Below are 13,436 nucleotides of genomic sequence, written 5' to 3'. Positions count from 1 at the left end.
TTTCAGAACAGCCCATAAAGGTGCATTAGAGACGATTTGCGGGACATTTCTGCCTGACGATGAATGCGGCGGAAGACAGGCGTGATAAATGTGCATATGACAGCCTTTCTCCAACAGAAATGATGTATGAAACGCGATCGTAAGTGTTCGCTCGAGACGCATTCGCTCATAATGCCAGGTGTGAACAGCAGTGTGTCTCGGCTGTCCACTTGTGATCCGATCTCTCAGGATGAATGTTAATACCAGATGTGAACAGTGCCTAAGGTAGTGGTAGTATGATTGATGGCAAGGCCAGAGGGAGGGGATTGGGAAAATCCACCCGGGTATAAAAAGGGATGAGATGAGTGCAAAAGAAATAACAATGGCAATAGGAAAAATGCATTTTATCCAGTGAGGTAATATTTTGATAATATATACACTGTGAGTAACCACAGCAATGTAAAATCCTCAAACAAGGAAGCAGTAAGATTGTGTGCTTCAGCAATTATGTTTGTGTGAATGTTATGGTACACTTTTCAAGTCTTCATTAGCTAGCAATGCTCAAAATATGTTTTTGTAACCCTGCAGGTGGAGTCATTCATCTTAGACCAGGAGGATCTGGATAACCCAGTCCTAAAGACGGCGTCAGAGCTGCTCCTGTCCAGTGCAGCCGACGGAGCTGACCTCAGAACAGTAGATCCAGAGACACAAGCACGGCTGGAGGCGTTACTAGAGGCGGCAGGTACGTCCCGCTACTCGGCTCTCAGCACAGCATCAGCCACTGACAGTTCTCACACGCACGCATGCCTTTACTCACCTGTTTTCAGAGTGAATTAGTGTCATGTTAAAGCTTTGTGTCCTGCGCTCAAAATTTTGTTCGTATTTTGGCTCACCAGCCGTGTTAGCTGATTGGGGTGTACAGAGTCATCTTGTTAAATAGCGCACTTTGTTTACAGTGTACATATGCAGTAAAGCAGCTTTCCGGTAAAACATGTTAAACATCTGCTTGTGTATATTAGGAATCGACCTGCAATGTGGGCGTTAGCGATGTGCATCCTCCCAGAGAAGCACAGGCTAGAGGTGATGGGAGATATATAATTACACAGCTCTACGGAAAGGTGTATTTTTAGCTTCTCGACGTTTGCTGCTCGTGTTTACATTCAGCTGGCAGCGTGTCGAGAATCTATAGGTGCACCTGTGATTGGCTAGACGAGGCCCAGTGCGTTAGGCCTGACGGGTGAAGCGGTACAGGCTAGCCCGGTCCTGTGAGTTGATGGTTAGCTCAGAGCAGCACCAGGGGAGATTAAGAGGAACAATAGATTTCAATACAGCAGCCTCGGCTCTGGTCATGACTCAGCAATGGCATTTAGTAAGCTTGCTGTATGTGTGTATGAATACGTGAGTGTGTGTTTGTGTGTGTGCGCATACACGTAATCCTCTGTAGTTGCCTGTGTAGAATTTTTCATAGATTTGCCGTATTCATGGCCGTCTATGAATGCTGCTTTGTGCTGTGTTTTCTGTGTGTTTGGTAATATAGCGGTCAACTTGTCGTCCAACTCCAGTGTTAATAAGTTACACAGTATTTATGCAAGTTGCACAGGTATTTGTTCTTTCCACTTGGCAGACTCACATTTGCACTTGGACGGTGGTTCGAGTTGCCTTGTTATTCGTTGAGTTGGAAATTTTTATCCTTACTTGTTCATGTAGGTGCTAAACAGTTTGTATGTAGAGTCCTTGATGTTAGCAGAAATATTTTGTAAGCAGACTTTGCCCATGTTTCTCATAGGCACAATAGACTTGTTGCTATCACAGTCCAGAGAAACAGGTGATGTTTTTCAGGGGTTGGAGACTGTGAGCCAGGTCAAAACTTGGACGTCTGCCTTTACATGCACATGAATGTAATATGGAGTTGACCCACACTTTGCAGCTATAACAGCTTCAACTCTTCTGGGAAGGCTTTCCACAAGGTTTAGGAGTGTTTTTATGGGAATTTTTGACCATTCCTCTAGAAGCGCATTCGTGAGGTCAGGCACTGATGCTGGATGAGAAGGTCTGGCTCACAGTCTCCGCTCTAATTCATCCTAAAGGTGTTCTATCAGGTTGAGGTCAGGACTTTGTGAAGTTCCTTCACACCAAGCTCACTCATCCATGTCTTTATGGACCTTGCTTTGTGCACTGGTGTGCCGTCATGTTGGAACAGGAAGCGGTCATCCCCAAACTGTTCCCACAAAGTTGGGAGCATGAAATTGCCCAAAATGTCTTGGTATGAAGCTGAAGCATTAAGAGTTCCTTTCACTGGAACTAAGGAGGCGCGTCCAACCCCTGAAAAACAACACCGGAATTCAGTGATTTGCAGGGGTGTCCCAAAACTTTTGGAAGTATAGTATATGTATAGCTGTCTTGTGGCAAAAGTAAATTGAAGGAAATGCAAAATAGTCAAGTAGACTAGAATTTAACATGAGTGCAAAGAAGAGAAGAAAATCAGAGATTATGCTGAAACAAAGCAGAGCATGTTAGGATGCACATTATGCAGCCCTCATGTAAAATTTATGACTTGCGTATTCCTTCATAACGTTGACTTTTGCTCTCGGGGACATTTTCAAGTGACAAAAGTTCATTTTCAGGCCCTGTACTGCTGAATCTGCGTCTTGTGAAGGTTTGAGCCACTTCTCCATTTTAGGTTCGAGTGAGCAATGGCATAATGACGAGCAAAACTAGAACACTTTTCTTGTGATTGGTTTTAAGAGTATTTTAAAACATTTGTTTAATAACAGAGGGCACAATAGACCCCACAACCCTGGCTGGCTGCTGGTTTGTCAATATTTGTATAGAATAAAGCCGTACGGTTTAGTCTGTAGCTGTGTTCTGATGATGGACACGTCGTTAAAATAGTACACGAATTTAACAACCAGCATTTTCCGTCGTATGTAATTAAACCCACCAGTTTCCCGTTTTATGATCATCTTGTGTACTCCACCATGCTGCATGGTTTTGAACATGACTAACCAGTGTCGGTGTTTTCCTTTTCGTGTGTGTGTGTGCGCTTGTGTGACGTGCACTAACTCTGGATGCCTTTGGCCTTGAATGCTGCGTGTTGCTGGCGTGTGGCTGACGCTGCAGGCATTGGTAAACTGTCCACTGCCGATGGCAAAGCCTTCGCAGATCCCGAGGTGCTGCGCCGCCTGACGTCATCAGTGAGCTGCGCGCTGGACGAAGCCGCCGCCGCCCTCACACGCATGAGGGCCGAAAACACACTCAACGCCAACCAGGCAGACAAGTAGGCATCTCCTCTAGCTCATATACTTCATCCTTTCTCTCTCTTCCTTTTTTCTGTACTTCATGTATTTCATTCATTTTCTTCCTCCCAAAGACATTAAAGTGCAACATTAGCACAGAATTATTTTTCTCTCTGAAACCAATGTACTTAGCATTTAGGCCACTTTGTGCCTTATTTAAAGTTGGGAAAGGATTTGGAAGAGAATTAAAAAAAAAAAAAAAAAAAGACCTACAGTAAGTAGTAATAAACAAGTACGAGTTAAACCCCTTATTTGGAATTATGGTGCAATAGGGTTGCTTTTTAAATCAGACTCACAGGCGAGTGATAAATTAAAGGAATAAACAACATAAACCGCCTGAACGCCAGAATAGCTGCAGTGTCTTTTTACCGAGATTCTGCAAGTCTCTGGAGCATTTCTGGAGCTATGAATACCATTCTTCCAAAAGATAGTCCCTCATTTGATGATGATGATGATGATGATGATGATGATGGTGGTGGTGAGTGCTGTCCAAATCTCCCGCAGTTTGGCTGGGTTAAGAGTCACTGACTGTTACAGCCATAGCAGATGAGTGTTGTTATGCTGCTCAACCCATTCACTGAGCCCTGTATATTTTATATTTATTTAAAGGTAACACCTCCTCATCTTGGAAATCCTACTCTGACAGTTAGGAAGGTGTCAGCATGTGACTTTAAATCAGCACGGACGCGCACACAGTCCATAACGCATTAAATATTGCTTCACTACTGCAAATTAATTTATAGTAGAATTTACTTAATCAACATAGATGTGATGGTTACATTTATAATACTGACCATACAGTTCAGGTCAGAAAAAGCAAATACATCTTAAGGCCGGTTTATATTTGCTGTGAACTACAAATACACAAGATGGACACCTGACAGACAGAGATGCTTGGGATCTGGAGTGCTGTCTAGTGGTCATCGCTTTTAAATCCTGCTGTATATACTCATACCCCTGGTGAAAGTGATGTATATTTGCAGATATATACACATGATTACTAATGTTTACCTGGCTAACTTTACAAGTAACAATACACACCTTTATGGAGATGTCACCTGTGTGTATTTAGGATGACCCGAAAGTAAAATTTCAGTGCCGCAAATGTTTTTTCCTCCCCGTAATTTCAGGCTCACTAGATTTCTCAATGTATTTTGCTTAACTTGTTTATTCTAAGCCATCAAAGTGTTATATAGTCAGCTATTCCCTGTACATTCTGTTATCTGGAAGCTTAGCGTAATGTATTTGTAGCTCATCTGTAGTATAGCCAGATTTTTGGAGTGCCAGTCAGCGTAGCTAGCTTAGCTTTGCCTGCACAGTCGCGGTAATTGTAGCAGTCTGGTTATTTTTAGCCGTAGCCTGCCTGAGGCCTGCTCCGACGGAGACGTGAACGCGGTGAAGAAGCTGCTGGACGAGGGCCACAGCGTCAACGAGCACACAGAAGAAGGAGAGAGCCTGCTCTGTCTGGCCTGCTCCGCTGGATACTATGAGCTCGCACAGGTAGGGCTCACACACCTCCTTCCTTATGCACACACACACTGCACTTTTATGCTGCTGCTAACTAAATACACTCGTAAGGCAATACTTCTGAGAGTTGCTAAGTCTGATCTTCTCTTTAGGACTTTTACATTAAAATAGCTTTTATCATGCATTTTTATTCTAATGTTCGTGTGTTTGTGTAATCAGAGTTGGTATTATTATTCTTGAATAATATTTTGGTTTTGTTTATTATAGGTCTTGCTGGCCATGCATGCTAACGTAGAGGACCGAGGCATCAAGGGAGACATCACGCCTCTCATGGCTGCTGCTAGTGGTGGTTACGTGGACATTGTCAAACTGCTCCTAGTCCACGGCGCAGATGTCAATGCACAGTCCTCTTCAGGTACAATAAATACTTCAGTCATTTTTCTGCAGTCACGTTAATTAAGTCACCCTTATTGGATGTCAGAATAAACCCTACAGCGCAGGGCAAGGGTCTGGCATTAAAATTTAATAAAAAGGAAAACGTCATGCTATGTCTCGTCCCACTTTAAGCGTTACATCACAAGCGATATGGTTGACGTGGGTCATTTGAATGCCCATATTTTTCACTTTTCAGTGTTTAATTAGGGTTAACGGCTTTTGGTTGTTTTGTAGGTAACACGGCACTAACGTACGCCTGTGCTGGTGGTTTCCTGGATGTCGTAAAAGTTCTGCTGAAGGAGGGAGCCAACATTGAGGATCACAACGAGAACGGCCACACGCCCCTAATGGAGGCAGCTAGCGCGGGGCATGTGGAGGTGGCACGCGTGCTCCTAGAGTATGGTGCAGGGATCAACACACACTCCAATGAGTTTAAAGAAAGCGCTCTCACACTAGCCTGCTATAAAGGTACGTGTTGGAATAACCAGTGCACTGAAAAAAAAAAGTATTTTTAAAAAAAGGAAACGTTTATACTGTGGAAAGGCACAGAGTGTGAGTCCTCTGGCTTTAATACAGGGCATTTGGACATGGTGCGGTTTCTCTTGGAGGCAGGAGCTGACCAGGAACACAAGACGGACGAGATGCACACGGCGCTCATGGAAGCATGCATGGTGAGAACACTGCATTCTTTATTCGTCATATTCACACGTAAACACACATTTGCTTTACTTTTTTATTCCTCTTTGTGAATGCTGTATTCATTTAGGCAATCGTTATTAAAAAAAAGCATTGGTTCTGCAGTTTTAGTTTTTTTCCGTTTTAACTGCACACAGTAACTGACCTTACTGAGAGCACATGAATTGTGCCATACTGTAGTGTAACAATCACAGTAACTGCATGATGCTTGAAAATTGTATTCATGCCAAAATATCTCTTTCTGTTTGCTCAGCATTCAGAGTGTAGCTCACAAGGTTTTCTGTGCAGGATGGGCACGTAGAGGTGGCACGGTTGCTGTTGGACAGCGGTGCACAGGTCAACATGCCAGCGGATTCGTTTGAGTCGCCGCTGACCCTGGCAGCCTGCGGGGGGCATGTGGAGCTGGCAGCACTGCTTATCGAAAGGGGGGCCAACCTGGAGGAGGTCAACGATGAGGGATACACTCCCCTCATGGAGGCCGCACGTGAGGGTCACGAGGAAATGGTGGCTCTGCTCCTGGCACAAGGTACACAGAACCCAAACATGACTTTGTCACTAGCTGGATTTTCTGATGATAGGTCTGAGCAAGCTTGTGCACATACACCGATCAGGCATAACATTATAACCACCTGCCAAAAATTGTGTTGGTCCCCCTTTGGCTGTCAAAACAGCCCTGACCCATTGAGGCATGGACTCCACTGGATCCCTGAAGGTGTGCAATGGTATCTGGCACCAAGATGTTCGCAGAATATCCATTAGGTCCTGTAAGTTGCAATGTGGGGCCTCCAAGGGTCACGCCTTGCAATTTACAGGACTTAAAGGATACTTTTGATAGATACTGACCACTGCAGACAAGAGCTGCAGTTTTGGAGATGCTCTGATCCAGTGGTCTAGCCATCCCTTCGTCAAACTCGCTCAAATCCTTACGCTTGCCCATTTTTCCTGCTTCTAACATCAACTTTGAGGACAAAATGTTCACTTGCTGCCTAATATATCCCACCCACTAACAGGTGCCATGATGAGATCAGTGTTATTCACTTCACCTCTCAGTGCTCATAATGTTATGCCTGATCTGTATAATTTACTTGTTTGAAAATGTGCGTTTGAACATTTTATGATCCCCTGTATTGCTAAAAACTAAATGTTTTTGGGGGTTTTAGCCCAATGACACCTTCTGCAATATTAGCATGTTGACAACCGGTGTGCTGTGATCAGGTGCAAACATCAACGCTCAGACGGAGGAGACACAGGAGACGGCGCTGACTCTGGCCTGCTGTGGGGGTTTCTTGGAGGTGGCTGACTTCCTCATCAAGGCTGGAGCAGACATCGAGCTCGGATGCTCCACTCCTCTCATGGAGGCTGCGCAGGAGGGACATTTAGAGCTGGTCAAGTACCTGCTAGCTGCTGGTGAGTCTAATGTCTGAAATTACACAAATATATTATAATTAGCTCCGTTTGTTCAGGCATTTGTAGGTCTTAACTGCTCTGTGTTTAGGAGCCAACGTCCATGCCACAACAGCCACAGGGGACACAGCGCTGACATACGCTTGTGAAAACGGACACACAGATGTGGCTGATGTGCTGCTTCAGACAGGAGCTGACCTGGTAAGTGCCTTTCTTTTCTTTTTTTTTAATTCTACCCCCATTGTGTGCTCACGTCTTTGACTTTAACTCTGCTTGTCTTTCTTTCTCTTTTTAAAAATAGGAACATGAGTCAGAAGGTGGAAGGACTCCACTCATGAAAGCAGCCAGAGCAGGACATCTCTGCACTGTGCAGTTCTTAATCAGTAAAGGTATGGAGACGGCCGCTAGCCGGTAAAGCCGTTAAGCTCTTGTAGCTATGCTAAGCTCTTTGGAGTAGTATAGGACATCTTGTTTACGTTCTTGATACAGTATCATCTTATGAAACCCAGAATATACTCAGATTAGAAAAGTTAGCTGTGAGCACTGAATAGTAATATTACAAATTAAACATGTGAAAAGAATATCAGACGATCAGGAGAACACAGCATAATTTAATGGAATTGTATACCCACATATTGTTATGGCTAAATGTGAAGATTGATGAAAGAAATGTCACGTTGTTCTAATTAGTATCTTGTGTTATGGGCCCGTAGGTGCTAATGTTAACAGAGCCACAGCCAATAACGATCACACAGTGGTGTCTCTCGCCTGTGCTGGAGGTCACCTGGCTGTGGTGGAACTGCTGCTGGCTCATGGTGCAGACCCTACTCACAGACTGAAGGTGAGTTCGAGCTCCATCCGCCTAGCTACTGTTAGGTTTGGGTGGCTTTCTTTCTTTCATTTATATTTATTTACTCTTTCAATTTGAAAGAGGATGGGGATAGCAACACAACATAGACTCATATAAATAAACATCTATGATGACATTTATTATTATTAACGGTATGAAAAGTAACATAGATTTCCAGGTGGTTTATAAAATACGCTGGTATATAATTCTTAGAATGTGTATCCCAAGTCCAGCTACAGCAAAGGAGATCAAGGCTCTTTCATTGCTAAGAATTTTTATTTGTAGTAAATGTTTTGTTTAAAGTTCTTTTTCCTTTCTGCATTTCATTGGATGCTGATTAATCTGTTATCTCTTCCTCATAGGACGGCTCAACTATGCTGATTGAAGCTGCTAAGGGTGGTCACACCAATGTGGTGTCCTACCTGCTAGACTACCCAAACAACATTTTGTCAGTGCCCGCGCCGGATCTGTCTCAGCTCACACCCCCCTCCCATGACACATCTCAGGTTCGAAGATGCATCATGCTCAGTTTTACATGATTGTCCTCATTTGTTATGATTTGCAATCATGTGTAAATATCTGAAGAATGTATTGTAGGTTGTTTCAGACACAGTCTGACTTTTCTGTCCATGCAGGCTCCTCGAGTCCCATTCCAAGCTCTGGCCATGGTGGTGCCCCCTCAGGAGCCAGACAGCGTTCCCTCCACCATTGCCACACCCCCACCTGTCACAAATAAAGGTTGGTCTGGTCACCACCCAGAATGTGTTAAAACGCCACTAAGGTCACACGTGTGCAGCCATAGTAGGTTTTGTCCGAATGATTTTATATGATCTTGAATTTACTGTGTTCTGCTTTTCAGGGATGTCAAAGCAAAGGCTGAGCTCACTGCAAAGCAATGCTGTGGCCACAGGGGGGCTGGACGCTGACCTTCTCCCTCCATTCCACCCGTACCAACCCCTCGAGTGCATTGTTGAGGAGACGGAAGGCAAGCTAAACGAGCTGGGCCAGCGTATCAGCGCTATCGAGAAGGCCCAATTGCAGTCGCTAGAGCTGATCCAGGGCGAGCCGCTCACCAAAGACAAGATCGAAGAGTTGAAGAAGAGCCGTGAGGAGCAGGTCCAAAAGAAGAAGAAGATCCTGAAGGAGCTGCAGAAGGTGGAGCGGCAGCTGCAACTCAAGACGCAGCAGCAGCTCAACAAAGAGTACATGGAGGGCAAGATGAAGGAAGAGCCGGGCCAGGCGGCAGGGGTGGAGGCGCCCGGCACCCCCCTGCCACCGCAGGCCACTCAGCTGGGCTCTAGTACAGGGTGCAAGGATGGCAACAAAGTCGAGGACCACCAAGCGTTCCCTGCTGATGAGGATGACGAGGAGGGTGAAGACGACGACGACGACGACGATGAGGAAGATGGGGACTACGCCGAGCTCCCACAGGTCGACACCATTCTCTACAGAGAGGGAGGACAACAGCCAGCGCCACCGCCTCCACCTCAGCCCCTCAGCCTCCAAGGACCTCCACCTCCACCGCTACAAACCAGCTTCGTCCCCATTCAGCCTATGAATGCACAGCAGTCCACAGACTTCGGCAGTGCGGAGTATCCAGGCAGCAGCAGCCCGGACCTGCAGAGGGTAATGCTGGGCCAGCAGCTGTCCGGACTCGGGCCGGGTCTCCTCGCACAGGCACCCGATGGCCTCATGGTGGCCACGCCTGCACAGACGCTCACAGACACGTTGGACGACATCATGGCAGGTATGTTTAGAGCAACAGGTTTCTATATCTTTTTTGATTTTTTGAAACGATTGTAGTGTTTGTAATTTTTGTAAGTAATGACACTCATGCTATGATTCTTGTCTGCAGCAGTGAGCAGCAGAGTGCCTATGTTAAACACTACAACCTCACCCATACCTCAGCCCACAACACAGACGCCCATGAACACTGTCTCCCCACCCTCCATGCTCCCACTCTATCCATCCGTAGACATCGATGCACATGTAAGCCCTAGGTTAACTCTTGTTACCCAACACACACGTTATACACAATTTTTATTAGTATTGCTCGTTTTGTGGAGCAATAATTAACAATTAATAATTAATGCAAAAGTCATAGCACTAAACTATGAGCATAATGGCAATAAATTGGACTCTACAAAATAAAAAGGTTTGACGGTCACTTCTTTGTTTTTCAGACGGAGAGCAATCATGACACGGCTCTGACTCTGGCCTGTGCAGGTGGCCATGAAGAGCTGGTGTCGGTACTCATTGCACGTGGCGCCAACATTGAGCACCGGGACAAAAAGGGTAAGGCTCTTTACAGACTTCTCAGCATACATCTTAAAGGTACAAATTCTAACCCGTTCTTACTTCCTTTCTTTGTTATCTACAGGGTTCACTCCACTGATCCTGGCTGCCACAGCAGGTCACGTTGGCGTTGTTGAGATCCTCCTGGATAAAGGAGGAGACATCGAGGCTCAGTCTGAAAGGACCAAAGATACCCCTCTCTCCCTTGCATGCTCAGGCGGCAGACAAGAGGTGTTTAATCAAATCCAAAAATTCCTGGCTTCTGCAGTGTAGATTTGTGTTAAACCAAATAATACTGCCATTGTATTATATTAGACCTCTAGAGCAATAGAAATTTCCTTCCTTCCTTCAGTAACTTTCTTTTTTTATGACTACAGGTGGTAGAACTATTGCTTCTCCGTGGTGCTAACAAGGAGCACCGAAACGTGTCCGACTACACCCCACTTAGCCTGGCAGCCTCAGGAGGATATGTCAATATAATCAAAATTCTCCTCAACGCTGGAGCTGAGATCAATTCCAGGTCAGACAAGTTTATCTATCTGGGGTGACTGCTTTTCTGTTCTTTGGGAGTCTTGACTTTGAAGAGTGACTGTGAAAGTGACTCAATTGAAAGTGATTTTCTTCCATAATATTTCTGTTCCTCTCTTTGACACTTTTTCTTTCAGGACGGGCAGCAAGCTGGGCATCTCTCCTTTGATGTTGGCAGCAATGAATGGCCATGTACCTGCAGTGAAACTGCTTCTGGACATGGGCTCCGACATCAATGCTCAGATCGAAACCAATCGTAACACGGCACTGACACTGGCCTGCTTCCAGGGTCGAGCCGAGGTGGTCAGCCTGCTGCTGGACCGCAAGGCTAATGTGGAACATCGCGCCAAGGTCAGTTACTGCTAATATCTATAATGATTTTTGGGGGGATAATGTTCATTATAGATTTGTGGTGGAAGGATATTTTAATACTGATTAACCTGACCTTTGTATTTTTCTAAAACTTTGACTACAAAAGGCACTGAAACCTCTGGCACCAGTAGAATTAGTAGAAAGGTTGATTGGTACCATTGTTAGTGGGCATCAGCCATCAGCCTTGTTCATTTAAATGATTTCCCATATGACTTGTGCTCTGGGGTAATTCTGAACTTCTCCGTCTCAGACGGGACTCACCCCTCTTATGGAAGCTGCATCTGGTGGTTATGCCGAGGTGGGCCGTGTGCTGCTGGATAAAGGTGCTGATGTCAATGCCCCTCCTGTCCCTTCTTCTCGTGACACCGCCCTCACTATCGCTGCAGACAAGGGCCACTACAAGTTCTGTGAGCTTCTCATTAACAGGTGAGTTGAAGAAACAGCAGCATTCTTATTTTAAACCCCTAGGATAAATCTATTGATCTTTTTATTAATCAGTATTGCTCTTTCTTGTATTTCTTCCTGTAGAGTGGCGCACATTGATGTGCGCAATAAGAAGGGGAACACTCCTCTGTGGTTGGCTGCAAATGGGGGACATTTTGATGTAGTGCAGCTGCTGGTGCAGGCAGGAGCCGATGTGGATGCAGCAGACAACCGCAAGATCACACCACTCATGGCAGCATTCCGTAAGGTAGGCAGAAGTCCTCAGGGATACTGATTCCACTGCAGTCAGTTGCATAAATGTCAGATTTTAAAATTCAGAACAGGAGTGATTTTGACTTTTTTTTTTTTTTTTTTAGGGGCATGTCAAAGTGGTCCAGTATTTAGTGAAGGAGGTGAACCAGTTCCCCTCTGACATTGAGTGCATGAGATACATCGCCACCATTGCAGACAAGGTATGGACTGAAATAGGTTTCTGGTAAACAGGTTGGGTTTTTAGCATGTAATTTTAAATATTGTTGTGAATTTTTTTTTTTGTCTGTTTCATCCAGGAGCTGCTGAAGAAGTGTCATCAGTGCATGGAAACCATCGTGAAAGCCAAAGACCAGCAGGCTGCTGAGGCTAACAAGAATGCCAGTATTCTGCTCAAGGAACTCGATCTTGAAAAGGTGTGTCTTACATTTAGACCTGAAGTTCTGATTAGCAGTTTCTGAGGTTTTGGTACAATATAGTGCTACTACAATGCAGTAAAAATGACCAGATCCTCCTTTTAGAGAAAACATTCAGGATTGGGTGAATCAATGCCATGTTTCCCTGTTATAGTCCCGTGAAGAAAGCAAAAAACAAGCTCTGGCAGCAAAAAGAGAGAAGCGCAAAGAGAAGCGCAAGAAGAAGAAGGAGGAGCAAAAGAAAAAGCTTGAAGAGGAGGCAAAAGTGAAGGATACGTTTTCTGAGGCACAAGACCTGAAGGAGGACTCTGCTGAAGGTATGTTTTTTTTTTTTTTTTTTTTTTTTTTTTTTTAACTTTGATTATTTTTTTAAAAAAATGATATTTTATAATGGTGTCCTCTTCACTTGTGATCATTTCTTTGTTAACAGAGCCAGAGGTTCCCATTGAGCCCCCAAGCGCCACTACCACCACCACCATTGGCATCTCTGCCACGTCCACCACGTTCACTAATGCCTTTGGCAAAAAGCGGGCCAGCGTGGTTACCACGCCCAGTACCAACCGAAAGAATAAAAAGAACAAGACCAAGGACTCGCCCAGTGAACCCATCATCCTACAGGACCCTCAGGTGGCGCTAGCACAACAAAAGGCAGACAAAAACAAAATCCATGGAGAACCACGAGGCGGCGGGGCACCTGGAGGCACCAGTGACTCTGACAACCTGGACAGCACAGACTGCAACAGTGAAAGCAGCAACGGCAGTAAAAGCCAGGACCTTGCTGACCTGTCATCTTCATCCACCTCGTTCTCTTCCTCTGCTCCTACAGGGTCCAGCCATCCTCTACCGTTGACTGAGAAGAGACAAGGCCTATTGCACCCCATTTCTCGGGAAGAGAAGGTCACCGTGTCCATTTCCAAACCACAACAGAAGTAAGCTTTCACCAGCGTAGGCAAAATCGCCACTGCTTGTTGTGCAATTTGGGTTAAACTGACTTGCTATTGGAGC

The 13,436-nt window shown here is 45.2% G+C and overlaps 1 protein-coding gene across 4 annotated transcripts in view; it reads left to right on the top strand.

Moving 5' to 3' along the window:
* ankhd1 (ankyrin repeat and KH domain containing 1) overlaps positions 1 to 13,436 on the top strand; it is a 30,438-nt gene that overhangs the window by 11,766 nt on the left and 5,236 nt on the right. Inside the window, exons 2-26 of one of the 4 annotated variants that reach the window (XM_058416372.1) lie at positions 568 to 721; positions 3,100 to 3,256; positions 4,628 to 4,775; positions 5,010 to 5,157; positions 5,412 to 5,645; positions 5,754 to 5,848; positions 6,162 to 6,399; positions 7,089 to 7,280; positions 7,369 to 7,478; positions 7,579 to 7,666; positions 7,991 to 8,118; positions 8,490 to 8,633; positions 8,763 to 8,865; positions 8,987 to 9,874; positions 9,986 to 10,116; positions 10,311 to 10,422; positions 10,508 to 10,653; positions 10,800 to 10,942; positions 11,088 to 11,301; positions 11,573 to 11,748; positions 11,851 to 12,013; positions 12,123 to 12,218; positions 12,315 to 12,431; positions 12,586 to 12,748; positions 12,862 to 13,360. In XM_058416372.1, coding sequence (XP_058272355.1) covers positions 568 to 721; positions 3,100 to 3,256; positions 4,628 to 4,775; positions 5,010 to 5,157; positions 5,412 to 5,645; positions 5,754 to 5,848; positions 6,162 to 6,399; positions 7,089 to 7,280; positions 7,369 to 7,478; positions 7,579 to 7,666; positions 7,991 to 8,118; positions 8,490 to 8,633; positions 8,763 to 8,865; positions 8,987 to 9,874; positions 9,986 to 10,116; positions 10,311 to 10,422; positions 10,508 to 10,653; positions 10,800 to 10,942; positions 11,088 to 11,301; positions 11,573 to 11,748; positions 11,851 to 12,013; positions 12,123 to 12,218; positions 12,315 to 12,431; positions 12,586 to 12,748; positions 12,862 to 13,360 — 4,787 coding nt within the window. Of the gene's footprint in view, positions 1 to 567; positions 722 to 3,099; positions 3,257 to 4,612; positions 4,776 to 5,009; positions 5,158 to 5,411; positions 5,646 to 5,753; positions 5,849 to 6,161; positions 6,400 to 7,088; positions 7,281 to 7,368; positions 7,479 to 7,578; positions 7,667 to 7,990; positions 8,119 to 8,489; positions 8,634 to 8,762; positions 8,866 to 8,986; positions 9,875 to 9,982; positions 10,117 to 10,310; positions 10,423 to 10,507; positions 10,654 to 10,799; positions 10,943 to 11,087; positions 11,302 to 11,572; positions 11,749 to 11,850; positions 12,014 to 12,122; positions 12,219 to 12,314; positions 12,432 to 12,585; positions 12,749 to 12,861; positions 13,361 to 13,436 lie in introns of all 4 variants that reach the window. The other 3 variants (XM_058416371.1, XM_058416370.1, XM_058416369.1) reach the window with 3 other exon arrangements.

This window comes from Hemibagrus wyckioides, linkage group LG18, assembly GCF_019097595.1.
Source record: "Hemibagrus wyckioides isolate EC202008001 linkage group LG18, SWU_Hwy_1.0, whole genome shotgun sequence".
NCBI lineage: Eukaryota > Metazoa > Chordata > Actinopteri > Siluriformes > Bagridae > Hemibagrus > Hemibagrus wyckioides.
Note: the sequence above shows the minus strand (reverse complement) of the source record. Positions and strands in the feature narration are given on the sequence as shown.